At 48.8% G+C, this 26,767-nt stretch overlaps 4 protein-coding genes across 7 annotated transcripts in view; 2 read left to right on the top strand and 2 right to left on the bottom strand.

The window, feature by feature from the left end:
* katnb1 (katanin p80 (WD repeat containing) subunit B 1) overlaps positions 1–3,127 on the bottom strand; it is an 8,150-nt gene extending 5,023 nt beyond the window's left edge. Inside the window, exons 1-8 of one of the 2 annotated variants that reach the window (XM_076013144.1) lie at positions 2,969–3,127; positions 1,609–1,756; positions 1,348–1,478; positions 1,130–1,247; positions 743–843; positions 559–600; positions 359–442; positions 1–62 (exon numbers count right to left, since the gene is read on the bottom strand). The exon at positions 1–62 is cut by the window's left edge and continues 54 nt beyond it. In XM_076013144.1, coding sequence (XP_075869259.1) covers positions 1–62; positions 359–442; positions 559–600; positions 743–843; positions 1,130–1,247; positions 1,348–1,478; positions 1,609–1,648 — 578 coding nt within the window. In that variant the 5' untranslated portion in view covers positions 1,649–1,756; positions 2,969–3,127. The remainder of the gene's footprint in view (positions 63–358; positions 443–558; positions 601–742; positions 844–1,129; positions 1,248–1,347; positions 1,479–1,608; positions 1,757–2,968) is intronic. The other variant, XM_076013231.1, reaches the window with a different exon arrangement.
* Positions 3,128–3,281: 154 nt separating this feature from the next.
* On the top strand, positions 3,282–7,828 carry cog8 (component of oligomeric golgi complex 8). Its single transcript, XM_076013714.1, has 5 exons — positions 3,282–3,878; positions 4,491–4,698; positions 5,266–6,093; positions 6,508–6,676; positions 7,156–7,828. Exons 1-5 carry the CDS (start codon positions 3,550–3,552, stop codon positions 7,410–7,412), a joined length of 1,791 nt encoding a protein of 596 aa, XP_075869829.1. The 5' UTR covers positions 3,282–3,549; the 3' UTR covers positions 7,413–7,828.
* A 56-nt stretch (positions 7,829–7,884) lies between these two features.
* Positions 7,885–13,056, bottom strand: nob1 (NIN1 (RPN12) binding protein 1 homolog). 2 transcript variants are annotated; one of them, XM_076013840.1, is made up of 10 exons: positions 12,902–13,056; positions 11,756–11,888; positions 11,494–11,627; positions 11,338–11,409; positions 11,005–11,139; positions 10,731–10,904; positions 10,095–10,340; positions 9,910–10,007; positions 9,082–9,226; positions 7,885–8,322 (listed from the first exon to the last, which is right to left on the bottom strand). In XM_076013840.1, the coding sequence occupies exons 1-10, from the start codon at positions 12,968–12,970 to the stop codon at positions 8,053–8,055; spliced, it is 1,476 nt and encodes a 491-aa protein (XP_075869955.1). In that variant the 5' UTR covers positions 12,971–13,056; the 3' UTR covers positions 7,885–8,052. The 2 variants fall into 2 exon arrangements, with proteins under 2 accessions (XP_075869955.1, XP_075870037.1); XM_076013922.1 differs by lacking the exon at positions 10,731–10,904 and having other exon boundaries at positions 7,886–8,322.
* Positions 13,057–13,757: 701 nt separating this feature from the next.
* wdr59 (WD repeat domain 59) lies at positions 13,758–26,592 on the top strand. Of its 2 annotated transcripts, XM_076012965.1 has the most exons (27): positions 13,758–13,928; positions 15,161–15,210; positions 15,373–15,508; positions 15,601–15,686; positions 15,798–15,878; positions 16,033–16,070; positions 16,661–16,749; positions 16,828–16,944; positions 17,226–17,303; positions 17,587–17,743; positions 18,219–18,298; positions 18,377–18,500; positions 18,601–18,701; positions 19,525–19,689; positions 19,776–19,871; positions 19,993–20,088; positions 20,695–20,816; positions 20,996–21,149; positions 21,642–21,698; positions 23,118–23,251; positions 23,336–23,417; positions 23,545–23,657; positions 24,157–24,277; positions 24,623–24,704; positions 24,873–24,993; positions 25,074–25,216; positions 25,806–26,592. In XM_076012965.1, the coding sequence occupies exons 1-27, from the start codon at positions 13,875–13,877 to the stop codon at positions 26,039–26,041; spliced, it is 2,913 nt and encodes a 970-aa protein (XP_075869080.1). In that variant the 5' UTR covers positions 13,758–13,874; the 3' UTR covers positions 26,042–26,592. The 2 variants fall into 2 exon arrangements, with proteins under 2 accessions (XP_075869080.1, XP_075869141.1); XM_076013026.1 differs by lacking the exon at positions 21,642–21,698 and having other exon boundaries at positions 13,760–13,928.
* The last annotated feature ends 175 nt before the right edge of the window (positions 26,593–26,767 follow it).

Raw genomic sequence — 26,767 nt, 5'->3', positions numbered from 1 at the left:
CTGACCGCTGCCGTGTGGGAGGTGAACTCGGTGATGGTCTTCCCCTGGTAAAGGTCCCACAGCTGGCGAGAGACACGAGTGAGACCACAGACACAAAGTCGACGGCCAACGTTGATAATTATAAAAATCTTCCTCCAGATAAAACAGGGAAAGTTTTTATATGCACCCAAACAAATTTTGCGTCAACACCAAATATGGAACAAGCAAAGCTTAAAAATAATATAATATAATAATAAACAACTTCATATTGCACCCATGCAAAATCAAAGTGGTTGTGAGTGTGTTCAAGTCACTGTTTCTCCGGTGTGTGTCATGCGCTGTCAGAGGGGAAAATGAAAAGGCTGGTGGGTTCCTCTACCTTGACCGTCCCGTCATCGCTGGCCGAGGCCAACCACTTCCCGTCTGGGCTGAAGGCCACGCTCCTCACCGCCTGGGTGTGACCCTGCAACGGCGACACGGTCAAAACCACTTTGGTGTCTCGGTCGGATTCGATCCCGTGCGGATCGGCCGACGTTGAAAAGCGAGCGGCGGCCGGGAGGTTTTTAATGGAGTTCTCACCGTGTATCTGAACACGCAGCCTTTCCTTCTCACGTCCCACAGCTGAGAGGCGGCATCCAGCAAGGAGCACAGAGGCGTTAGCAGGTTTACCAGACATTATTCGGACACACACACACACACACACACACACACACACACACACACACACACACACACACACACACACACACACACACACACACACCTTGATGTTTGTGTCCATGGAGCTGGAGGCGAGGAAGTTTCCAAACGGATGAAAGCCCAGACTGGTGATGCCGGCTTTGTGTCCCATCAGAGTCCTTAAAACTGGAGAAGACGCACGGTCACACTTTCAGCTACGGGAGTCGGGACAATGCTCACAGCTTTTATTATTTTCATTTGAGTTACAATGGAGACAAATAATATGGTCACCTGACCAAACCAGACATATTTGTTATAGTGGGACCAACGCATTCAGATTGAACCTAAATGGAAGCCAAACAGCTCCACCTGTAATGCATGCATGCGTGTGTGACAAAACACACACACACACACACACACACACGCACACGCACACGCACACACGAACACTCACACTCACACTCTCACTCACTCTTGGCAGCCTCCATGTCCCAGACTCGAATGGATCCGGACTGCGAACCGGCGACGATCTGATCTTCTGCTGAGTTGAACTGGACGCACTGGACTGGGTTCTTGTGGCCAGTCAAACTCTGAGACACACAGAGACACACAAAATACAGTACATGCAAGCAGAGAGAAGTGTATAGCGTATTCACGGTGCCTCGGGGTGGCAGGTGTGCGGTGACGCACCATGATGCAGTTGGCCTTGCTCACAGCCCACAGGTTGACCCTGCAGTCCTCTCCCCCGGTGGCCAGCAGGCGGCCGGAGCTCTTCCCCAGGGCCAGGCAGGACACGGTGCTGGAGTGAGCCTCGAACTCCTCTGAGGGCCGACAACACAAGCAGGACACGAGTCAACGGACGACGCTGGCCACCCCCCCAGAGTCTGTGTGTTCCGCCCAGTGTCACGTGCACGACGGGAGGCGTCTGGTTCGGAGGCTGTCGCCACTCACGGAGTCGCCACGAGATCTTGGTGGCGTTGGCAGCTGCCATGGCGGAGGGAGAGTGGGAGGGAGGGGGGGAAGGTGGTGGCTTTGTGCGGAGCTGCAGCTGAGATTCCTTCCCGGGGTTCAGTCAGGATCAGGCATCAGGGTCGACCTGCTGCCAAACAATGGCAAATTGTTTTTATTTTTTTTAATTACACGAAGAATAACAAATAAAATGCAACAGTTCGAACCCCTTTAAGATCCCCAACCTTCCGCTCCCATCCCAGCCGGGCGACTTTTCACACGATGACAGCGACCTATCAGAGGTGCTTCAGTCAAGGCCTCAGGAGTGATCACAGCACCGAGACCGTCCTGCTAAAGGTGATCAGTGGCCTCCTGGCGGCATCAGACAGCAGCTCTTCTATCTGTTATACTTCTTCTAGACCTCAGTGCTGCGTTGATCACAGTGTTCTTCTGAGGAGATTAAAGGATGTCATCGGCATTAAAGATCAAGCCTTACGTTGCTTAGAAAACGTGTCAACGTCTGTCGCGATTGCTTCATTTTGTTCGCGTTCACAATTACTCGTTGTCAGTGCTGCGACGTCCCTGCGAATGCCTTTACTTGTGTCCCTAGCTAGGACGGTAACGCATTACTTTTGGAATGATCTCCCGTTACACAGACTTTTTTTTTTGACCACAGCAACCCGAACAGTATGGAAAGTGCATACAAGTCACATCTCACCTGTTTTGGTACAGACGAAAGAGAATGAACGGAGCCTTGCAAGACTATTTGTTGCAGTAGGTTGCATAGCGTCTGTTAAATCTTATCTTAGAAATTATATGGTTATATTAAAAAAAAAAAAAAAAGTTTGGGTGTTTTTTTTAAACCTTATTCCAATATGTGTCATGAAAAGACGAGTGATTTTCTTTTTTGTCATACCGCTCGGCATTAAGTATTAAGGCCGTATTATTTTAGCTAATTTGTCGAAGCATAGCGGAAGCGACAGGTCGAGTTAAGATCAATGCAATCATTCAGTGTGATACGGGGACGTAAAATGTGGTCGTCTGAGCAGGACTTAACATGGTTCAAAACACGAAAACTTCATCCCCCCCCAGTAAACTTACGTAACTAAATAAACTACACAATGCAACTAGCAAACTAAATAGATTTATTCTCTTACAACTAGGCAAATCAAATTTCTTCTAACGTGTCTTATTTAATAACGTAAATCCGACAAGAGAATGTTGTCCAGGGAGGTGATCTGTATCTCGGGCTAGCTGGAGCTAGCACGTCACTGTTAGCAGCGCTGAGCTAATTAAGAGTATTTGCCCTGTCCATTGATTAGAAAAAAAGAAAAAAGATAAACGTCGTGGCTTTTATTTTTACCTCCCACTCACACACATCCGACCGGGGCGAGATGTCACAGTTTTCTAACTGCAAAACGGCAACCCGGTTCCGGTGGTAACTTGTTGACAGTCCGGTGGCTCCCGTGCAGCTTAGCAACTGACGGAGTCATCGCTACATCCGCTTACGTCAAAAATACAAAACTGTATCAAAACATGTGTAGGTTGAAGACGAGACGAAGCCGCTGTGAAATCCAACACGTGTTTCGTGCAACAAATTATGATAATAATTTAATTTAATTTTTTTTTAAAATCTCACAAACTATTTTTTTTTCCCGTTTCCGCAGAAAACATGTGGACGTTAGGAGGCGGTCGAGGTTTGGCAATGTGCTTGAAGAGACGCAGAAGAAGAGACCGGGGAAATCAGGAAGTGTTTGTCAACACTGGTTCTACGGAGGATGCATTTTGCCCGAGAGCACAGTGTGTAGTTGTTAAGTTTGATTTCAAGGCACGCAGTTTCGAGACGTTACAGTGAACGTTTGAACCTCCGTTCAAGGGTCTCGGTGAGTCCGTTCTGGTGACTCCAGCAGGACTTCGGTTTGTCGGCACTCGTTGGTGTGCAACATGGCGGCGGTTGACGTGGAGGATGAGAGTATTCTCGCGTCAATCTTTAAAGACAGCTTCCCGGACAGCTGGAGGGACAACCCGGACTTCGCGGCCTATCTGTCGGAGCTGAGCTCCTTCGGGGTGGAGAAGCTGACCCGGGAGCCGGAGCGACTGGTGGAGGAGAGGGCTCAGATCCTGCAGCAGACCCGGGAGTTGGCCTTCTCCAACTATCAGACCTTCATCCGAACCGCCGACTGCACCGAGCTCATCTATCGGGACTTCGGCCGAGTGGAGAGCAGCGTGTCCCGGCTTCTGGACAAGCTGCCTGGCTTCGGGGAGAGATGCAGGTCAGTGGTCCTGTTGGTCCGGTTATTATTAGTTCTTAGGTGACGTAGTTTAAAGGCCACCATGTCATTTACCACCGTGCAGTTCCTGCCGCCTCTTAGAAAGTTCAAGCAGGTAACAAATCCTGCTTGAGCGCAGAGTGAAGTACGAAAAACATTATTTCTCTCTCTCTCTCTCTCTCTCTCTCTCTCTCTCTCTCTCTCTCTCTCTCTCACTCTCGCAACATTTTATTATCTTAACATAAGTTTGTTCAATGGTCCATGTTGCATTCAATGAAAATGTTTAGCTTTAATCGCGGGGAAGTCATCTTTTACCCAAGTCTTTCCGAAGTAACTCACAGTTCCACCAGAATCTTGAAACAATGTGTTTTTTTTCTTACTGCTATAATTTCATACCTCCTTAATGCTGATTTAATAACATAGAGCACGAGATGCCAATCTCCCATCGGACTTTTGGCTCAACTGTAGGTATCAGCTGCACATAGTGTTTTTAATTCAGCTGGACAGAAGCTTGTAAGCAAGGTGACAGTCATAGAATGGTGATTTGTTCTGTCACAAAATGTACATTTAATACCAGCTTGTAGATGAACGGGTGTTGGTGTCATTCTTCTCCAGGGACTTTGTGAAAAAGGCGGAGGAGATCGGGGCGAGCCGTCGCATGAACAGCCTCACGTTGAACCGCCACACCGAGATCCTGGAGATCCTGGAGATCCCTCAGCTCATGGACACCTGCGTTCGCAACGGCTACTACGAGGAGGCTCTGGAGCTGGCGGCCTACGCCAAGAGGCTGGAGAAGAAGCACTCGGCGCTGCCAGTCATCCAGGTGAGTCCCGCCGCCCCGGCAGATGTTCTGATGGAGCCGGTCCAGATCGACTGCCGCTCGACTGAAGAATGAATCCATTGTTGATGGAAGAAAAGGGCCAGGCTCCTTCAAGGGGTTAGTTCACCTAAACCTGATGTCAGTCGGGGGCAAGTAGTGACCGAGCAGCAAAGAAAAAGGGGGTTTAAGGCTCTTGGTTTGGTTCACGAGCTGTGCTCAGCTGCACTCACTAGCGTTGTAAATAATAAAAGAAAAATAGTGTACTGCCACTTTACGGATGTCTCTATTTTGAAAGGAAAGAACACATTTGACACATCAATCAACCAACCTGATGTTTTAGTCTCATTTATGCCTGCGGTGAACAGGTGTTGGGTTGGTGTCAGCTGTTTTTAGTATAATTTTATATCCAATGTTGTTTTTTCATTGTGCCTATATCCAGCTGTTTTTCTTTTTCAATGCGTTTTAATGCTCTTATCCATTGCACAGCACTTGAAGATCATATATATGATGTAAAACGCTCTACAAATAAAATCCATTAGGTCATATCAACGTCTTCGCTCCTCTCCCCAGGGGATCGTGTCTGAGGTGCGTCAGTCCACCCAGCTCATGCTCAACCAGTTGCTGCAGCAGCTCCGCAGCAACTCGCAGCTTCCCGTCTGCCTGCGCGTCATTGGCTACCTGCGCAGGATGGACGTGTTCACGGAGGCGGAGCTGCGGGTGAAGTTCTTGCAGACGCGCGGCACCTGGCTGCAGTCCATCCTGGCCGCCATCCCCAAAGAGGACCCCTACTTCCACATCACCAAGACCATCGAGGCCTGCAGGGTCCACCTGTTCGACATCATCACCCAGTACAGGGCCATCTTCTCAGACGAGGACCCGCTGGTGCCCCCTGCTGCCGGCGGCCTGCTCTCCGTCAACGAGGCCGCCATCTTCCACGGCTGGGTGGTGCAGAAGGTCGGCGAGTTCCTGCAGACCCTGGAGAGCGACCTGGAGCGAGGGGTGGGCGGCCGCCTGGACTCCCTCCTGGGCCAGTGCATGTACTTCGGCCTGTCCTTCAGCCGGGTGGGGGCTGACTTCCGTGGACAGCTGGCGCCCATGTTCCAGCGTGTGGCAGCGGAGAATTTCCGCAAGGCCGTGCAGGAGGCGGCCGACAAGTTCCAGGAGGACATGAACCTGTACACGCTCATCGCCCTGCCCTCGGTGCTGGGAGGGGGCGTCCCTCCAGTGGCCCCGGGCACCCAGCCGGGCACCCTGCAGCCCCCCATGTCCCTGCTGGACTTCCAGCCGTTGGCCTGTTTCCTCAATAACATCTTGACGGCCTTCAACGACCTGCGCCTCTGCTGCCCCGTCGGCCTGGCCCAGGAGGTCTCGTCGTGCCTGGAAGACGGTCTCGCCAAGGTAAAGCCGGCGTCCGGCAGGTTCTTCTCTCACTGCTTAAGCCCCTGCTCATGACTTGATCGTAGAAGTAATAATAAAGAAATAAGAATATCAGTAATCATAATGATAATAATAATAATGACGATGCTAATAATAAAGTGTCACGCCCCCTAAAGTAGTGGTTCTCGCTGGTGGACACTCAGGGCCCACATTTTTTTTCCTTGTAATGAAGTTTGACTCAAATTTATTCCCCAAAAATATAAAAGCCAGCCCACTGTCTTTCATATCTATCATCAAAAATAATGATAAAAAAACTGCCCACGAAGCTGCGACCCAATCAAAACAGCTCTGCGGCCCATTTTTGGGTTGCGACCCACCACTTGAGAAACGCTGCAGCCTAACCGGCCTCTTGCCCTTCTCCTCCTCGGCCACCAGGTGAGCCGTCAGATCGTGGTGTTCCACCGGGCCGAGGAGTCGGCCTTCAGCAGCAGGGAGAAGGAGCTGTTTGCCCAGTTCTGCTCCGCGTACGCCGACGACCTGCTCCCGTTCCTCCGCCGCTGCCTGCAGGTCCTGTTTCCTCCGGCTCAGCTGGCTCTCATCCTGGGTGAGGATCCCGTCAGAACGGATGACGCGATTTTGAAAAATAGGAATTATAATAATAAGAAGTCATGAAAATGAGTTGCACCTTTTTTGACCTTCATATTGGTGCTGCAGTTTGATTATTTCAGTGTTTGTCTAATTTGTGCTAAAATTAAAGTTTTGATTTGTTTAGTCTACTCAGTGCTGCTATGTGGATGAAGTCTGGTGATATATGCTATTATTATTAGCGTTTTTCCTTTATAGACACATGGCTATTTTAAGATGTTATTTTCGCATCTTTACACGTTTCGATGGTAGCTCCCATCTTCTTCACACCTTAAGAAGAGACAATGAACCTCTTGCAGTTATGGTGATATTTTCACAGTGGATTCCTCTGTCGTCGACGTCTTGTTGAAACATCTTCTAAGTGTTCTTTTACACTGTAATAAGAACATCAGCCCTGCAGGGGGTGCTAGACCATTGATCCTGTCCTCTGTCGCCCAGGTGTTCCTCCCAGTCAGCTGCACCGGTATGGCGGTTTGGGCAGCATCGACGTGACGGCGGTCCTGGAGCCGCTCCACTTCCTGCTCCCTCACCGGGAGCCGGCGGAGACGCCGCCCGCTGACAAGGAGCTGCAGCTCCCCGAGGAACCGGCGGTGGTTCTCAGTGACTCTGAAAAGACAGAGCGACTGGAAGAGGTGGAAAAGGAGGAGGAGGAGGAGGAGGGGGAGACAGCCCATGAAGAGTTTTCCCTGGAGTGAAGCAACTCTGGGAACCTGGTGGTGGTGGTGGTGGTGGTTCACAAAAAACAATTGCAACACTTTCAAACCTTGAAAGTTAATTTAGGGACAAACTGACTTCAGCCAGAGGTGCACATGATTTTCCTGTTCAGCTTCCTAATGATCCCGCATTCAATCGCTTTTTCTACCAGGTCTGGAAATAAAAGGGGAGTTCTGTCATTTTGCAATGACAGAATGTTTGGCTCTTCTGTTCAAACCGTCCTCTCTCCTCTGTGAGCAGCACCATGCACCACCAGGGGCGGAGCCAGTAATGTTTCCTTAAGGGGGGGGTGCACAGGGTGAGATCAATAAGTAGATACTGACGTGACTACGTGGCTGTTTTATGATTCCAAATGTCACTGTAGTTTTTTTTATATTTATTAAATGTTTTCAGGGTGGCTGAAGGCTAACAAGAGTCCAACATTTGTGTCGCGCTGTGATTTGATCAAACTGAGCTTCTTTATTTTTTTTTTAAATCCTTTATTATGGTTGCACATGTCACTGCCATTATTAATACAAGTCACAATAACAAAACATTATTGATAAATCTGCACACCAACGTGTGTGTGTGTGTGTGTGTGAGAGAGAGAGACAATAAATAAGTCCAGCGAGTCTCGCCACTTCACTTCTTCTTGACGAACTTCCTGCGGGCGGCGTTGGGGTTGGCCCGCCTCTTGCCGCCTCCGCACTGGCCGTCCCGGATGTGCAGGTTGGCAGCGCGGCTGTAGATGTCGTTCTCACAGAACGGCGAGCCTCCGGCCACGTAGTCCGGGTTGAAGACGTCCGTCTTCTGGCGGGCCTTGCGCGACAGCCTCTGCTGGGGGAAGCGCTGGTCCTCCACCAGCAGGGGGTTGTTGCCGTGCTTGCCGCCCTGTGGCTTCGGCAGCGAGTGCTGTGAGAACAAGAACAAAGGACTTAAGCGAAAATTAACCATGAAATACATTAATCAGTTTGGGGGTCAAAATTCAATTCCAATTCAATTGGAATTTCCATTTCCAATGTCTAAATAGAAGTGATTGAGAAAAGAGTAGGCTGTTCTGAAGAGGCTAAAATATAAACCATGATGCTTCATTTACTCTACTATGTGTGATTATCATAAAATGCAATGCTACAAAACTTTTTTTTTCCTTCTTCTCAATTTTAAAGCATTCAACTTCTGTAATGACGGCCACACATTGCGCACTTCATATTCATTCTCTAAAATCACATTCAGGGCAGCACCAGTCAAAGCCATCCCATAATATGTTCAGCACATCTTTGCTGATTTCCCTGTATTAGTAATGTTCTTAGAGCATCCCAGTAGATTATTTAATGAAGCTGGTTATAATGGAGTTCAATGCAGAAATGATCAGTGACCTCAAACTCTTGAATGTGTGTGTGTGTGTGTGTGTGTGTGTGTGTGTGTGTGTGTGTGTATACTGGATCAATCTATAATTCTATGGAATTTACTGTGGAGCAGAGTACTGGAAAGGATGTGCAAATCAGAAATTGGGATTATTTTTTTTTTTACCTGACTATTTCATAATAAATACACATACATAGACATATGTTTGTGTGTGTATTTAAAAATATACACATTTTAATCTCAGCTGCTTCTTCAGAAATAAAGCTGAGGAGAAAATATTGAACCGTGTGTGTGTGTGTGTCGCACCCTGAGCCCGGTGGGGTTGAGAACTTTGGGGTTCTTGGAGAAGTGCATGTGCAGGCTGCCGTCGTCGCTGAGCGTCACGGCCACTTTCTTCAGCGTCTGGTTTCCGCAGTGAGGACAGAACACTTTGCTCATGTTGCTCGTCGTCCTGACGGGAGAAGCACAAAAGGCCACCGAGGGTCTGGGCTTCAGCAGTGGCACAGAACGTTTTCTGAGGTTCCAACAAACACACGTCAAGCGTGGTCCCTCCAGCCAATAGGAAGCCTGGATTTGTTGGCCCGCCTTAAAGGTCCAGGGTGTAATATTTTTGCTTGAATTTGTATTTTTGTATTGGTAAAAGCTTCATATACTGCCCATAAAGACATTAATAAAAGTGTATAACCGCAGGACAGTAAAAGTCATTTGGTTTTCCTACCCATAGAATGGTTCTCATATATATATGAATATACACAGTTTAAGGGTCTTGCTGCCAGTTAGCTGCCATCTTGCGCCGCCATATTTCCACAAGAGCCTGGTGTGGACAATCCAGCCACCCGACAGAGTGTTTCATAATCATTGTGAACGCTCACCTCTTCAAATAAACCAACGAAGAAGAAGGCGGACGAGGTGTCTAGATTTGGGTGCGCCAGCCACCGTAGCTCACTGGCAAGCCCAGGAGTCGGAGAGGGAGAGCAAAAGATGCTGCGATCTAAAATGTAGCCACTTGACATGGCTGTTTGTCCTTCAACATCTCCAAATATTACACGCTTAACCTCGAAAATGCTGTACTGCAGTGCTGTAAATGCAACAAAGAGCAAAGAGGCCACACCCCCCTCAACCCTCAACCCTCACTTGAAGCAGGCGTGACAGCGCAGGATGTAGCTCCTCGCCTGCTTGATCACCATCCCGTTGACGGACAGCACGTGAAGTCCGATCTGAATCAGGACATTCTGGAAGGAAAGACGAGATGATGAGGCAGCGGTCGGCCTCGGCAAGGTGTGTGTGGGGAGGCAGCGGTGGCGGAGGCGCCCGTTTACCTGCATGGCGAAGTCGGTGGTCAGACATCCCACCGTGACGTCAGCGGGGGCGGTCCAATCGGCGCAGTCCATCTTCAGCTGCCCAATGTTGCTGGGGGTGATCCAGCCGCCGCCGTCCTCCTCTTCCTCTTCCTCAGCTTCGTTCTCCTTGTCCTCGTCATCTGACTGGTCATCTGTTTTGCCGTCTGTTTTGCCGTCTGTTTTGCCGTCGGATTGCGGCGACGCACTCGAGATGCCGCATGCGTCCTGCGAAACCGGATGAAATGGTGAAACCTCTTTGGCAATTCTCCTTTAATTCTCCATAGTCGAATATCTTGGTGGACCAACAATTGTCATTTTATTTGTTCTTTTTTTTACTCCATAAATATCAGTCTTTCCGATTGTGTTAAGTTTTCAAAAATAACAACACCTGAATTTTTGTATTTTGTTCAGTTTCGGTAAAAGAAAGAAATATTGTGAGTGGGAAAAAAAAACTTGACTGTATATTGTTTGAATGCAAATGCTGTATTTAAATACCCTCACTAAATAAAAAAAAAAAGTAGAAAAAAAGAAAATAAAAACGGCAAAACCTCAAGACAACTGTCAATCAGGGCTACAGCTGAGATGTTAAATGCTGCGATTGGCCCTGAAACCCACCAACAGCTCCAGCAGCTCCGTGTCCAGCGGCCGAGGCAGCTCCCTCCAGAACAGGAAGCTGCTGAACTGCTCGCTGCTGCTGCTGCTGCCGCCGCCGCCGTCGGCATTGGACGTCTGTCCGCCCGTCCGGCCGGCCGGCCGCTCGCTCCCGGAGCTGGGAGCCTCGGCTGGATCCTGAGTCGGAACCACCACACCGAGACACACCGAGCCCGTTAGCGGCTGGCAGCGCGGGGATCCGGAAAGACGAGGTTGAGCGGCGGAGTCCGGCACCTACCAGCAGACCCAGCAGCTCGCCGTCCAGCTCCGGCACCGGCGCCCTCCAGAACTGGAAGCTGTTGAACTGCTCGCTCCCAGCGTCCCGGGGGGCTTCTGGCTGAGGCTGCCGTGCCGTTCGATCCTCGGCCGGCCGCTGAGGGAGCAGCAGCACAGAGAGCGACGTCACTGTCGGACCTCTTTCACAAACGCATAGTTTGTTTGTTTATTTAATAAGGATCCCCATTAGTTTTCACAGTGTATGGACTATTCTTCCTGAGGTCCACACAACATTACAATAATTACAAACCAAAATGGGTGAAGACATTTATTGAATGGATGGCCGACTGCTTACCTGGGCGGGGAGGTGGAAGCCTGCTACGTTGACGGGAGCTTCCGGGTGCCGCTGTGTGCTCTGAACGTACACCTGGAACACAGAGAGACGCTGTCAAGAGGCCACGCGGTTCCCCTGCTTCAGTCAAGAGAGGCAGAGAGCCGTCCGTCCCAGTACCTTTTTCTCGGGCTCCTTCTTCAGGTGCCCCGCGCCCACGTGCTCCTGCTCCAGCTGGTAGGTCAGAGCCAGGACCTTGATGTCGGTGGCCGACAGGCTCGGGTAGTCCCCGGTCTTCTTGGAGAACTCCGTCACTGAGGAACAAACGAGGAAACGAACAGAAACTTCAGATGTCGCGCAGATGGCGCCCAACGCAGGCCTAACGCGATGCGTTCAGGACCTCCTGCCGCCGAGCGACGTGCTCGGGCCTCGGCTCACCCACCCAGTGCGATGAGCTCAGGACGCGGTTCCCTGAAGATGAGCTGGTACGGCAGGAAGGCCAGGCTCCTCCTGGTGGCTTTGTCTCGGATCTCATCCACGACGTCTCTCAGCGTGTAGATGTTTCTGCCGTAGTCCTACATGGGACAAAAACACCTCCATTCATCATTCAGGACGCGCCAAGGCGGTGCGGCCGTGTGGCACCAGGTACGAACTGAGCCCTAACTAAGTACTTACTGCTTCTTACATTGGAAAAAATATGCTTATTACTTATGCCTTTAAAATATACAAATTCTGTTTTGTTTTTTGTTTCTTAAAGCACTTACATATTATAGTTGTCATTGCTCGAAGAGGAGCTATTTTAATTCTGCTGCTGCACAGTTCAAAATTAAAGTGGATGATATTTTAGAAGGAGATTATTTTAGAGTACCTCGGCTCTGGGGTCAGCGTTATTAAAAGTGTCAACATCCCATAGTGGCTCACTGCTCAGAACTATTACTAATTACAGCCAGACTAAAAAAAAACTATGGCAGCGAGAATATCAAAGCTTTTATAAATGATCTAGACGCTGCTCCAAGGCACCTGGTCAGTTCAGTCAGTTATTCTGTCACAACATTCGTTGTTGTACGATTGTAATGTTTCATTAAAGGCAAATAATGATAATAATAATATATTAATACATATATACAATATATTTCTACTTTTTTCATCACGTACATTTCCGAACCAGTACAGTTACTTTTGAATCAGTACTTTTACTTTTACCTGAGAATTTATTTATTTTTTAAGCACACGTTTCCGTACGTTTACTGAAATACAGAACGTGGACACCCCTGCATGTGGAGTTGTTGAGATTTTAGAGCTGATATTCACCTGCACCGTGAACGATTCTACAACTCTGATAAAATATATGGGAGAGAAAAAAAGGGAGATAATTTGACGACAGCGCTGACAGAAATCTACAGTTGTACGGTGTAAGCAGATGCAGACATGCGGGGATGGGCGGGTTGCTCGCTGAACGCAGGCCGTCGTCTCGGGCATCGTTGATGGCTATCAACAGTAGAGCCACCGCGGAGGGCTGAGAGCTGACGGACGCTTCGATGCGACGCGGGGGGGCTTCTGACGGCAGGAAAACGGCTCGAAATCTCACCTGCAGTGGAACTTTCTTCAGAAACGCTCCTGCGTCGGCCACTACATGCTCCACCAAGGTAGGCGCCATGATGGCTAAATGAGTAGCACAGACCAACAGCCAATGAGAAGGCACGGAATCAGTCAGGTGACAAAGGGACGTCGCTGATCGGTTTCAGACAATGGACCTTTAAAAAAAAAAAATGAACATATGAATTAAACACGGTTCTGATAAATCTCTCTACAGTATGTTTTCATTCATGAACTTTAAATCTTTCTAAATGTTTTTCTAAACGCCAGAACATCGCAAGGAAAGGGTTTATTCCACGTCATTGCTGTGTCTCGGCTCGCTCTGATTGGCTGGACTCGTTCTTACGCCTAGAGGTGAGAAAAACAAAGAAAATGGATGTTGTTTTTGGTGTTTTTTTTGGTTTTGTTTTTATATTAAGGGCTCATTAATACTGGACATGATTGATTATAATTAATATATTCTTGATGATAGCCTTATTTTACTAGAATCTTTTTTTTATAAAGAATTTGACACATTCACCAGTCTTTGATTAAAACTGTTGAGTTCTTTGTTTGTTTTTAATTTGGGGGGGAAAGTTGGGTGTATACTTTTACACCCCAGAATTCCCTCGTTCTATAGGGAACGAGAGAATTCACAGTACAGATAGATAATCCACCAAGAAGACCAATAATCAGTGGGAATGAGTCAATTACAGAACCCACTTCTCAATTTGTAGACTTCTTTATCAAACCATTTGTTTCAGGACTGCCTTTTTTCATTCAAGATAGTACCCATGTGTTAAACAAAGTTAGACATCAAGAACATTGGACCTTCTCTTCTAGTCACCATGGATGTGGAGGCACACCTTTCCAGTGTTGGTATTGGGTTCCGGCGCTCGCTCCCGCGCTCGCTCCCGCAGCCGGAAATCACATTCTGGGAGACAAACCCTTTTTGGCACGACACCGGAAGAAGAACAAGAAGAAAGATGGCGGCCCGCTGGAGCAGTGAGAATGTTGTGGTGGAGTTTCGGGATGCCCAGGTGTGTGTGTGTGTGTGTGTGTGTGTGTGTGTGTGTGTGTGTGTGTGTGTGTGTGTGTGTGTGTGTGTGTGAGAGAGTGTGTGTGTGTGTGTGTGTGTGTGAGAGTGTGTGTGTGTGTGTGTGTGTGTGTGAGTGTGAGTGTGAGTGTGTGAGAGAGAGAGAGAGAGAGAGAGAGAGAGAGAGAGAGAGAGAGAGAGAGAGAGAGCTTTTTACTTGATTCGCGTCGTCCAGTTTTACAGCAGGTTTTCCTGCTAGACTGCCTGCTGATAAATGTTCATCATTAACCAATAAATTTCAGACAGATCCGGGACAGAACCATAGAAACGCTACCACCCGCTTTATCGAGTGCGTCAGGTCTTTGCCTTATCGTGTTTTCACCGGGTGACACTCCCATGTCCACTTTAGTCTCCTCGTCAGGTTACCGGAAGAAACCGAACTCACTGACAGTTGCTGTTCAGGACACTTCGGTTGATATTCAGTTAAAAAAAACAAAAAAAACAACGTGTTGTTGGCATCAGGTGGAACTAGCAGAATGTTCATTCTGGTTTAGTGAATGCCACTCGATCCTCCATCAGGACAGCAGAACAAGGCTGTAGTTTCAAAGTGTTCCTTTTTGAAATGGTTGTGGGGTAATCGACCAGTGAAGCTGGCCTGTGTAGGTGACAAACACTGTCAGCTGACTCCGTCACCCAGGAGCACAGATAGGGTTTTACCAAGCTGTAAAGTGTGTGTGTGTGTGTGTGTGTGTGTGTGTGTGTGTGTGTGTGTGTTAGAGTTTTGAATAACAAAAACAACGGACTTTCTGTTCAACGCGAGCCACACTTGCATGCCACTAAACATAATTCCTTCTGCACGTTTTATTGAGACAACTGGTGATTGAAACGACAACACACGTACACACATGTAAGGCACGGTTAGTCAGCACAATCACCGGGATGTTAATTGATTCACTGCGCAGTCTGAGTAACCGACGAGTAAGTGGAAAATTGAACGTCGTGCTTTCTGAACTCGGCAAGCATAGATTCCAGCCTTCCACCTTCACTACAGTTGTATGTACAGCTAAATGATAGTAAAGCTTTGATTGATTGATTGATTGATTCTTGAATCGGTGTTTTGTATTGTGATTAATTGGTGGGAGGTTTGGATTGGGTAACAATAAATCTGGAGGGGGCCACCGTTACCAGTGCCATCTGCATCCATGCCGTCACCTTCTTCCTCTGCCATCTTCCTAGGCCACTGCCATGTCCGTGGACTGCCTGGGCTCCCACGCTGTGCTGTCTGGGTAAGTTAAGCGTATCTAAACACACCTCAGGTCTTCACTGTGGCCTGTAGACCAGTTCAGGTCGAGTAGTTTCACCTCAGGTGTGAGCGCTGGTCGCGTGGCACCATGGACGACACTCTCTCATCCTCTTCTCTCCTTCTCTCCGTCTCCGACGTTGCTTAGGCGTCGTTTCCTCTACATGGTGAACCTGGAAGCTCCGTCCGAGCCGCAGAGGAAGATCAGCCGACAGAGTAAATGGGACGTGGGGACGGTCCAGTGGAACCCTCACAGGGCGGCGGCCCATGTCTTTGCTGCCTCGGTGAGCATCGCGGCGGTCAGCAGGCACTCCAGCGATCCCACCAAGAGAATGAGGCAAATGAACTGTGACGTGTGTCTGTGTGTTGCCCTCAGAGTAACCAGCGGGTGGATCTGTACTCCTGGCAGAACGACTCTGCAAGCGTTCACACCTCGCTGCAGGGACACACTCGAGTCATCAGGTAACCAGTGGTCCCTGGCTGGGTAGCTGGGATGAGGGTCTTTTTATGTTTATGCATACATTACATTTGTGTGTGTGTGTGTGTGTGTGTGTGTGTGTGTGTCCACTCCAGTGATCTTGACTGGTCCTGGTTTGAGCCAGAGCTCCTGGTTACCAGCTCAGTGGACACATACATCTACATCTGGGACACCAGGTGGGTGGAAACCTGCAGCTCCTCTGAACTTTCTCATGTCATAACACACCGCAGGCCAACTCCTGTGTTTTTGGACGATGGCCGCTATTCGATGTAAATGGCGTCCACATGCTTGACATGTTGTTTTCCCCCCACGGTTGCCTGATTCCTGCAGGGACACCCGCAAACCCACGGTGGCGCTGTCTGCTGTCGGTAAGCAGGGTTGTTTGTTTTGTTTTTTTTGACCTCCTTCACACATGAAATCTTTAGAACGGCATCAAAGTCACACTTGCTGCAAACCCAGTTGAACAGTCTGTGAGCACCGTGCGCACACACACACACACACACACACACACACACACACACACACACACACACACACACACATAAAACGCACAAAATAAACACATCCAGCGCATCGACACCTGCAGCAGCAGTTAGATGTCACTTCCTGTCGGGTCCTCTGTGGATTCCGTGGTTTTCACATCTGGTTGTGAAAGTGGTCTGACACTTTGGATTTAGCAATCTACACATAGAAGTTGATTGTTTGGATTGATCACTAACAGATATTTTTTGTCATTCTAATTGAACCCGACACGTGGTGTATTTAAAACGCAGTGACTCAGGTAGCGCAGGTTTGGGGAGTGTGAGTGCAGGCCAGCAGGGGGAGTAGGGAGTCACGGTTCAACCAACTTGCGCCAGTTCATTTATAATACTACTACTAATGATGAAGACTTTTACAATAGACACGGGCTGTTGGACGTGATTGATTGACTCACCTTTGTGCTCCTCCCACATTCCAGCTGGGGCATCTCAGGTCAAGTGGAACAGGAAGAACCAGCACCTGCTGGCGTCCAGCCATGACGGAGACGTGAGGATCTGGGACAAACGGGTGCGTGCATGTGTGTGTGCGCGTGCTTGTGTGTGTATGTGTCTGCAGCTTTTAACGTGTACCCGCCCCGGTGAACAGAAACCCAACACGGCCACTGAGTACGTGGCGGCTCACCTGTCAAAGATTCACGGCCTGGACTGGCATCCCGACAACGAGTTCATCCTGGCCACCTCCAGTCAGGACAACTCAGTGAGGGTGAGATTGACGGACGCACCTGAACACATCACACTGGGAGAACTGGGAGGGGGTGTTTGCCGGATCTTCCTCGCGTTTTTTTTGTGGGGCGGGCAAACATCTGGCAAGGCTTGCGGTGACCAACCTGGGAGAGGTATCAGTGCCCTTTGTGACATCACCGGCGGCTGAAGTGTTTTCCTCTTTCATCGTTTTCATGGTTGATTTAAGATTGCAGTTCACTTCCTGTGCAGTATCAACTTGGCTCCTTCTCCTATGTTGCTTTTGCTTTTGTCTGCGTGCAGTTTTGGGATTACCGGCAGCCCAGGAAGTATCTCAACATCCTCTCCTGCCAGGTGCCGGTGTGGAAGGCCAGGTACACGGTGGGTCTCGCACCTCCAGCCCTGCTCTCAACATGGTTCACTGAAAAGCACACAACAATTCATACCATTGGTTTTGAATGCCAAAACATTCCCCACGTTTAACCACATCAGCGCATTGAGAATCTTCAATATTCCAATGCTAGAAGGCTTGGCGCCCCCTGCAGGGCCCCCAGCCTGTGTCAAGGCCACATTTTGTAGTCCTGGGAAGCAAAAAAAAACCATAGTATTGTCTTACGATTCCTCCCTTACCATAATGACATCATCACACGTCACTTGTTTGCAGCCCTTTTCCAGCGGTCTGGTCACCGTGATGGTTCCTCAGCTGCGGCGGGAAAACAGTCTGCTGCTGTGGAGCACGCTCGACCTCAACAGCCCCGTCCACGCCTTCGTCGGACACGACGACGTGGTGCTGGAGTTCCAGTGGAGACCCCAGAAAGAAGGTGAGCGGCCACGCGGAGACTCGGGTTACCAGCAGGTTAGGATCCCAGCGGTTCGGACTCGATGATTTTAAGGTCTCAGAGGAGCGGTTGTGCAGAAAGATCCGCCTTTGGCGCCGCTAGCACATTTGGGCCCTGTGAATAAAAATCAGTTTCGCCTGTCTTAATGTGTAGCCTGAGTTTCTTGGCCACCAGTGGCTGAATTCTTTTTCTTTCCTTTGTCAATGTTTGTTTCGTTTTGTGATGGATTCCCATAATCAGCACCGCTGTGTCTGTAGCTGCCAAGCAGCTGTTGGAAGTGCTGAGGGCGGTTGACTAGTTCCACTTTCATCTGGCATCATTTTTTGAAAATGATCCCAAAATTTCAGTGATTGTATTTCAGTATCAAGCTCTGACGGGGTCGCAGGGCGGTTGGTTGGTCTTTCTGTCTTGACCTCCTCCCACATGATTGGCTGTGTTCTGTCTGTGTGTTTTCCAGGCTCTAAGGACTACCAGCTGGTCACCTGGTCCAGAGATCAGACTTTGAGGATTTGGAGGGTGGACCCTCAGCTGCAGAGGGTCAGTGTGGATCGAGCCTCACGGAACGTTCCCCTCTGCCCTTCACACCTGTGTCAAGCTGTTGTTGTGATTGTGCAGCTGTGCGTCAGCGACGGTGTGGAGGACCTGATGGAGTCCCTGACAGTGGAGTCGGAGAAGAGCCTGACCTCTCAGGAGCCCGACAGTCACCTTGGCCTTGGTTCCACAGCGGAACACCTGCAGGGTGAGCTGACCCCTGACCCCTGACCTCAGTCAGTGGACTTACAGTATGTTGGAGGTGATCAGATGACTGCAGCCACACCTCGTCTCCTGTCTCCCTTCAGACCCCGACTCCGGAGCGCGTCAGGACTCGTCTGCCGTCCCTCAGACTCTGCAGCAGGAGTTCTCTCTCGTCAACCTGCAGATCAGGAATGTCAACGTGGAGGTGAGATGTTCTCCTTCATTCAGGGAGCGTTTAGGACAGTGGTTCTCAACTGGTGGAGGCTCTGGACCCACTTTTCTTACCTTATCATGAAGTCGCGAACCAAATTTATTCCAGAAAAATAGAAACGCTTGCTCCCTTTCCGTCATGTCTAGTAAATAAATTATTCAAATTATTTAATAGAATTGTATATCCTGTCAAATAAATGGCCAATCATGCCAATTTATATATGTATGTATGTATGTATGTATGTATGTATTCTTATATATTATATACCTACATATATATACACATGTGTACTAATATATGTATGTATATGTGTAAGGTTATATATGTATAAGTATATATATATATATGTGTATGTGTGTATATGTATACATATACATATATATATATGTATATATATATGTATTTATATATATGTATATGTGTATGGGTATATATGTATAAGTGTATATATATATATATGTGTATGTGTAATTATATATACATATACATATATAAATATACATATACGTATATAAATATACATATATATATATATATATATATATATATATATATATATATATATATATATATATATGTACACTGTATTTAAAATCCCTTAAAAAATGGACAGCTGCTCACAGAGCCGTGACCCACTTATGCGTCGCAACCCGCCAGTTGAGAAACGCTGGTGTTAGGAGGTAGTTCCTCCACAAGGGAAAAATCACTGCAGCCTCCACTGAGCAGAACGTTGGGGGGAGATTTTCGGCATTCAGTAGCGCAGCAGGCGGCAGCGGGACGCGGCACTCTCAAACAGGAAGTGTCCTGTGCGCCGCAGATGGACGCTGTGAACCGCAGCTGCGTGGTGTCGGCTCACTTCGGCAGCCACCGGGTCCACCTGGTGGTGAAGTTCCCCGCCCAGTACCCCAACAACGCGGCGCCCACCTTCCAGTTCGTCCCGCCCACCACCATCCCGTCGGCCATGAAGACCAAGATCCACAAGGTAGCGGCCGCTGCCGAGCACGCGCCGGTTGCGCCGAGCCCGTCCTGCCTGCTGGATGCGTCGTCAAACCCGCCATCTCTCCTCAGGTCCTGACCGACACGTCCCTGCAGAAGGTGAAGAGGATGCAGAACTGTCTGGAGCCCTGCGTCCGTCAGCTGGTGTCCTGTCTGGAGTCGGACATGGTGAGGAGAACCCGCACGCGGAACGTTTGGATCGGGAACTCGAGCTGTGTTTTCAACTGGCCTGTTGTGAGCTGTAGCTGCTTAGTCAGTTCTGTCTCTGTCGCTGCCTCTGCCCTGCCAGACTCAGGAGGACGGCTCCGCCTCCGGTCCCTTCATGGTCACTCCGGCCCTGCAGCAGGCCTTTCCTCGGGTCACCAACACGTACGGCTCCTATCAGGTAACAACAGTGCTTTGTGCCAGCGACTCTTCAGTCCTCTCCACGATCCCTCTGGAGCAACAGGTCACAGCTCTTCAGTCTTTTCAAGCTAACTTTGACGCTCTGGCTAAAGCCATCATGAGCACCACGCCTGTCCAGCAGTCCATAGTTTGGCTTTAAACAGCAAGTTTTGAGTCAAATTGGACTGCAGACTCTTCCGAAGCACAAGATGGCATCGCATGGCCAATATGGTGACATGTTGTGTTTTTATTTTATTTTATTGACCCATTAGACCAGGGGTACTCAAATACAAATCTTGAGGGGCCACAAAGACTTTTTTCATTGAGTCAAAGATCCGTTTCTTGAGGTCGGCCACATGCGATAATAGTATGATTATACAAAAAAAATACAAAACACAAGCAAAAATCAAATCTCATTTTTATTTTGACATGAACTAAAATAAATAGTTGAAAGAAACAAAACATGGTCCCTGTCATGAATCCAAAACAAACACTTTTCTTTCAAAAAACCCCCACAAAGAACCTCTAGGCAGAAGCCGAATCAAACGTTAGATACAAACTGAATATCCGCCTTGAGGGTCTTAATGTTCTTCCTTCTTTCCTTCAGGACGCCAACATCCCGTTTCCTCGGACCTCTGGCGCTCGGTTCTGCGGCACCGGCTGTCTGGTTTATTTCACCCGGCCAATCACCATGCACCGCTCCCTCCCGCCGTCTGAGCCCACCCCAAGGTGAGAACACGGCCACCTGGAACTACAGCCCCCCCCCCTCCTCCCTGCTGTCTGCACGTATCATCATACCTGTGTGTGTGTGTGTGTGTGTGTGTGTGTGTGTGTGTGTGTGTGTGTGTGTGTGTGTGTGTGTGTGTGTGTGTGTGTGTGTGTGTGTGTGTGTGTGTGTGTGTGTGTAGGTCCCTGTCCGCTCTGTCGGCCTATCACAGTGGAGTTCTGACCCCGATGAAGATGCGTTCAGAGTCCCAGAGTGCCCTGCGGCTGTACAGCGGCAGCCCGACCCGCTCGGACAAGGACACCGTCTCCATCTCCTCCTTCTACTACAAAGAGCGGGTGAGGCTCACGCACCAATCAACTCCTCAAGCCGTTCCCCAGTGGCACCAGAGGGCTCGTGAAGCTCATCGTCGCGTCTAATGTGTAATCGTGAGGAGTGACGGCGTTGGTGTTGCATTGATATGAAGAGTTCTCATCCTTCCTGAAACTGAATTGAGAGTAAAGAACCAGAACCAGAACCACCCGCTGCTACTTTTTCACAACCCGGACCAATAGACAGAGTCCGCGGGGGGTTCAGGAGGGAGTTGCAGTAGGGGAGTGCTGCCAGCAGGTCCTGTGGTTTTCGGACATCCTCTCTCCCCTTTTCTTTCTCTCTCTCTCTCTCTCTCTCTCTCTCTCTCTCTCTCTCTCTCTCTCTCTCTCTCTCTCTCTCATTGGCTGTCTCCCTGATCCTCCTTTTTTTGTCGTGTCCTGTTTTTTCTTCCTCTGGCCAATTGTCCGTGCTCATGCTTCAACGGGCCACTCCTGCTTCTTTTTTTCTCCTCCAATCAGAAGCTCCCAATTTCTGCCTCCCGCCGCTGGTCTGTCCAGACCCTTCATGATTGGCCGGTACTGAGCTCCGCCCACTCCTTCCTCCGCAGCTGTAGCTCCTCCTCCTCTTCCTTCTTTCTCTCGCTAGCGCTCTTTTTTTATTTTGACAAACAGTGCTTAGCCTCTAATGTGCACAGATGTGTTTTGAATTTTGCTCATTTAACCTGGATGGCTTCCGCTTTTCACATTTACCAGAAAGATGAGATTGAGATTTTTTTCTCCTTTACCTCCCCAACATGGAAGATTGAGATTTTTTTTCATTACTTAATTAAAGAAAATAGTACTATTAGTAATAAAATAAATCAACTACAACATGGAGCTTCTGGCAATCGTCCCAAATCAATAAGCTAGGCTAGGCTAGGCTAGGCTAGCTCCAACGGCCTGCTATGGCCTCAAAATTCTTCTTCTTCTAGATTCACGTCATCTGAATGCAACCCAGCACAGATGACAGTGCGGCTGTTAGAACAGAGCTTCTCACAGCCGTCCAAAACCGTGAACCGCCGATTAGCATTTTGGCTACTGTTGAATTCAGAACACATGTCTGACTGTCTCTCTGCTCACCAACTAACGCCGTCAGCTGACGTCAAACTGTCGCAGGTAAGTCGCTGTGACCTTCGGCGCCAATAGCTTTCTTCTTGCGTCTTCGCCTCGACGACTCTGATTAATTTGTCTATTAATTTGTTCATTTCTGTCATTCGGGCTCAAAGTACGAGTTTGTTAATAAGCTGGAAACTAACTTGCGCCGTCACACTGCGGGAAGCACTGCTGATGACTTGACTTGTCTCATTGGCCCAGGAAGTAAGGCTAGCGTGGTGCGTTCCATTCCTGTTGGGATTTTCGGACTTTGTGAGTTTCCCCACAGGCCCCACAAAGTGCTCACTGCCACTCGGACAAACTGGAGGAACCTCAATAACCCTGATGTCATGATGCAGAATTCCTCATCCACCTGTTAGCATCTATCTATCTATCTATCTATCTATCTATCTATCTATCTATCTATCTATCTATCTATCTATCTATCTATCTATCTATCTATCTATCTATCTATCTATCTATCTATCTATCTATCTCTCTCTCTCTCTCTCTCTCTCTCTCTCTCTCTCTCTCTCTCTCTCTCTCTCTCTCTCTCTCTCTCTCTCTCTCTCTCTCTCTCTCTCTCTCAAATGTTGGCCACTCTCTCTGCCCCCTCGCTACTCCTGTGTCTTGGAGGCGAGGTTTCCACGGCTCAAACGTCCTCTGTGGCTGATGCGACGCCATCAGCGACAACTTGGGGCGTGAGACACGTTTGTCATCAGCCACGCTCGCTCACGCAGTGTGAACCCTTTTCCACCACAACCACTTTTAATCCGGTGGTTCTTTGCCCCCTCTGGCCCGCCGTCTCCCTCCTCCTCCTCTTCCTCCTCCTCCTCCTCCTGCCTTTGTCTGTCTCTCTGTCAGAAATCCCGTCGGTTCAAGGCCAAGAGGGAAGGCACCGACTGCGGCAGCCGGCCCATCAAGCTGGCCGGGAAGGTCATCATCCAGGAGATCTCCTGCCTGCTGCCGGTGCACAAGGCTCTGGGCGAGAGCTACATGTCAGTGCAGGGCACAGCTCACAGCACATTGTTCTCTCTGGATCAGTCAGCTGGTCGTCGCTAACTGTTGCTTTGTCCTGCCAGTCTGAACGTGAACAACATTCAGGAGACGTGTCAGAAAAACGCAGCGGCAGCACTCGCCGTCGGACGCAGAGATGTGGCAAAGGTCAGGAATTTCTTTTGTTTCTGTTTTTTTTTTTCTTCGATTTCTGTTTTTTTTATTTTTATTTTTTTATTTATTGTAGACAAGCTTGATCCTTAATTTGTGTCTGTCTGTGTGTCTGTGTGTATAGGTGTGGGCCCTTGCTTCGGCCGCCACCAGTGAGGAGCTGAATCCCAAAGCGGACCCGGACACTGAGACGCCCTGGGCCAGGCACCCCTTTGGACGCCACCTGCTGGAGACTCTGTGAGTTTCACAATTTTTCCTTGCAGCTGAGGTGAAACCTCCACAACTTGGAGCGCCAGGCTGAAACCCGCTGGGGCCAATGCTGGAGTCTGTGGCCACCACAGGCTTCCTTGGTTGTGGACGCCACATCTGCTGTGCCTATGAGAAAACTTCAATGTAACACTGTAACACTGTAACGCTGTGACACTTTTACACTTTTACACTGTAACACTATAATATTTTAACACTGTAACGCTGTAACACTTTTACACTTTTACACTGTAACACTATAATATTTTAACACTGTAACGCTGTAACACTGTAACACTTCAACACTGTATCACTGTTTGTGATTGTGAGTTGTTCTGAAGCCAAACTACAGTAAATCAGGTTTGTGCAGATGTAGCTGTGACTTTCTTCTCTCAGACAGCAGGTGGCGCTGTTCCATGATTGATGAAGTGAACTGACTAATCCCTGCTGACCTTGACTTGTGTGTGTGTGTGTGTGTGTGTGGTTCTAGTTTGGATCACTACAGCCACATGAGCGATGTTCAGACTCTGGCCATGCTGTGCAGCGTGTTCCGAGCTCAGGCTCCGCCCCCTGACGCATCGTCCATTGTCTTCCCACAACACCCCCGATATGTAAGTGCTTCTGCCGCTGACTCCTCTTCCCTACAGTAGGCGCATGAGGGCATGGAGTGTCAGACTGAAAATCTGATTGATTGGGTTGGTGTTCAACTGTCACACCCCCAAGTGAACCACAACTCCCCAGTGACAGAAGCTGGTGGTGGCCGTCTTTACTGAGGTCGGTGGTTCCAGGCACAGCTGCTCGGGAAAGGCCACGCCCACTTAAAGACACGCCTCCCCTGCCTCTGATTGGGCTAGAACAGAGAGACTGCGGGAGTGGGTGTGTCTTCCCCGAGCGACTGCGGCCGTTTGGGGCCACGTGCAGGAAGTGATGTCATCTTGTGTGTGCTGTTGTCTCAGCCCAGTTTCACCTCCGGCTCTGTGACTTCGGGCTCCTGTTCCAGTACCTCTGATTCGGCCACGACAAACACCTGGAACACCGGTGAGGCTCCACGGCGCCACACACAGGCGGCTCCCAGCTGGGTTGCATTTCTGTTTCATGTTTCTATTTTTTTGTCGAGCACTTTGTGGCACATTTTGTTTTTGGCATTTAAAGTGCGATATGAATACGGTTTGATTTGATTTGAGTTGGTGTGGTGGTTGCTTGCAGCCAAAGAGTGGGAGCATGGCAGCCCCTGGGGGGAGCCGTCCCCCGACGACCTCCTCCGCCACAGCCAGGCTCCTGGCGAGCTGCGGGAGCGAGAGCGAGAGCAGCACGACATGAACAAAAGGTGACCTCCCCCCTCTCCCTCCCCCTTCCCCCTCCTCACCGCACCTGGCCTTGTGCGCTGAGCTCACCTCCTGTCTGCAGGCTGCTGGACCCGGCCAACATGCTGCAGTTTGATGACTTCAAGAAGTGCTACGGCGAGATCCTGTACCGCTGGGGCCTGAGGGACAAGAGAGCCGACGTGCTCAAGTTTGCCTCGTGTCCTCCTGAACCTCACAGAGGCATCGGTGCGTCCACCTCACACCTCACACTCCTCCTCCGGGCACCGCAGCCGCAGCCCTCACACTCGCTTGTTTGAGTGGAAGAGGCCGGTCTTGGAGAAAATGTTTTCAAGGCAGAAGAATATTTCTTTCTTTCTTGTCAGTGTTTAATACACATTGTGTTAACAACAACATTAAACATATTAATGATGATTATATATTAATATTGTTGTTATTATTATCATTATTATAATAATAATGATAATGATGATAATAATAATAATAATAGTAGTAATAATAGTAGTAATAATAATGATGATGATGATGATGATGATAACAGTTATAGTAGAAATACTAAGAATTATGATAATAACAGTAATAGTAATAATACCAGTAATGATGATCATAATAACGGTAGTAGCGAAATTCGTTGCTGGTGTGTGAGGTTCCATTGACTTCAATAGGTTTTTAAAAAAAAAAAAAAAAAGGCAAATTATTTGCCTCGCGAATTCACTCCCGGTGTGTAAGGACCTTAAGGACCTTTAGGCTCAGACTGAGACTGAGACTGGTTCTCTGACTCGGCCTCCTGTCCTGTGTCTCCTCCTGCCGCTCCCAGAGTTCGGCCTTTACTGCTGCCACTGCCGCAGTCAGGCCCGCGGGACGCAGTGTCCTGCCTGCAAGCGCCTCACCTTCCAGTGCGCCATCTGCCACGTGGCCGTGCGCGGCTCCTCCAACTTCTGCCTGAGCTGCGGCCACGGCGGCCACACGGGCCACATGATGGACTGGTTCCGCCGACAGGACGAGTGTCCGGCCGGCTGCGGATGCCGCTGCCTCCTGCAGAGCACCTTCTGACCCTGTCCACCAGAGTCTGCCTGGTGCCCTGGAGACTCCTGGGGGCTCCTCCCACTTCCTCCAGCAGCAGCTTGCACGCTGAACTGGGACTTTCACACAGGAAGTAAGCAGCAGCAGCAGCAGCAGCAGCAGCAGCAGCAGCAGCAGCACAGGAGCCATCGATCTTTGACTTCAAATAGTTTGAATCAAACGAGCCATGAGTGACACTAAGATCCAGTGAGGTGTTTTTATACATACATACATTATACATGTGTACATATATACATATATATTGGTTTGATATATACAGTATGTATATATATATATATATGTATGTATGTATGCATATATATGTATATATCTATATGTGTATATGTATATATTTTTCAATAAATTAACATTTTGTTCTAAGTATAAACCATAAAGGTATTTTTGCACCACTTTGACTGACAATAGTTAGTTAACAGTTTTCAAACTTTATAAAAAAAAATGACTAGCAGAAAAAGCTGTGTAGTGTTTTTATTGTTGAAAATGCAACTGTGTAAAAAAATAAAATTATAATCATCTTCTGACATTGTGAGGACATGCCTCCTGTGTGTCGGCATGTTTTTCAGTCTACAACAGGATTATGGATTATGAATCTGGATTATCTGTATGTGTGCGTGTGAACACAGCTGCGACGCAGGATTTGAACAGGTACGGCGATCGGGCGTTCTCAGGGTGGTATGGCCGTAAGCAAGAGACGCT

Source organism: Nelusetta ayraudi, unplaced genomic scaffold (assembly GCF_046127955.1).
Source record: "Nelusetta ayraudi isolate G7.1 ecotype Tasmania unplaced genomic scaffold, CSIRO-AGI_Nayr_v1 ptg000002l, whole genome shotgun sequence".
Classification (NCBI taxonomy): domain Eukaryota; kingdom Metazoa; phylum Chordata; class Actinopteri; order Tetraodontiformes; family Monacanthidae; genus Nelusetta; species Nelusetta ayraudi.
This window is presented reverse-complemented; position numbering and strand designations above follow the sequence as displayed.

Excerpts from the sequence above, each read along its gene's own strand:
- cog8 (XM_076013714.1), top strand. The coding sequence starts at position 3,550 with ATGGCGGCGGTTGACGTGGAGGATGAGAGTATTCTCGCGTCAATCTTT. Across the intron at positions 6,094-6,507 it reads TGGAAGACGGTCTCGCCAAG|GTGAGCCGTCAGATCGTGGT; the intron begins GTAAAGCCGGCG and ends CTCGGCCACCAG. Across the intron at positions 6,677-7,155 it reads TCAGCTGGCTCTCATCCTGG|GTGTTCCTCCCAGTCAGCTG; the intron begins GTGAGGATCCCG and ends TCTGTCGCCCAG.
- nob1 (XM_076013840.1), bottom strand. The coding sequence starts at position 12,970 with ATGGCGCCTACCTTGGTGGAGCATGTAGTGGCCGACGCAGGAGCGTTT. Across the intron at positions 11,889-12,901 it reads TGAAGAAAGTTCCACTGCAG|GACTACGGCAGAAACATCTA; the intron begins GTGAGATTTCGA and ends TGTCCCATGTAG. Across the intron at positions 11,140-11,337 it reads GCTTCCACCTCCCCGCCCAG|CGGCCGGCCGAGGATCGAAC; the intron begins GTAAGCAGTCGG and ends CTGCTCCCTCAG.
- wdr59 (XM_076012965.1), top strand. The coding sequence starts at position 13,875 with ATGGCGGCCCGCTGGAGCAGTGAGAATGTTGTGGTGGAGTTTCGGGAT. Across the intron at positions 18,299-18,376 it reads TGGACCCTCAGCTGCAGAGG|CTGTGCGTCAGCGACGGTGT; the intron begins GTCAGTGTGGAT and ends GTGATTGTGCAG. Across the intron at positions 21,150-21,641 it reads CCTTCTACTACAAAGAGCGG|AAGCTCCCAATTTCTGCCTC; the intron begins GTGAGGCTCACG and ends TCCTCCAATCAG.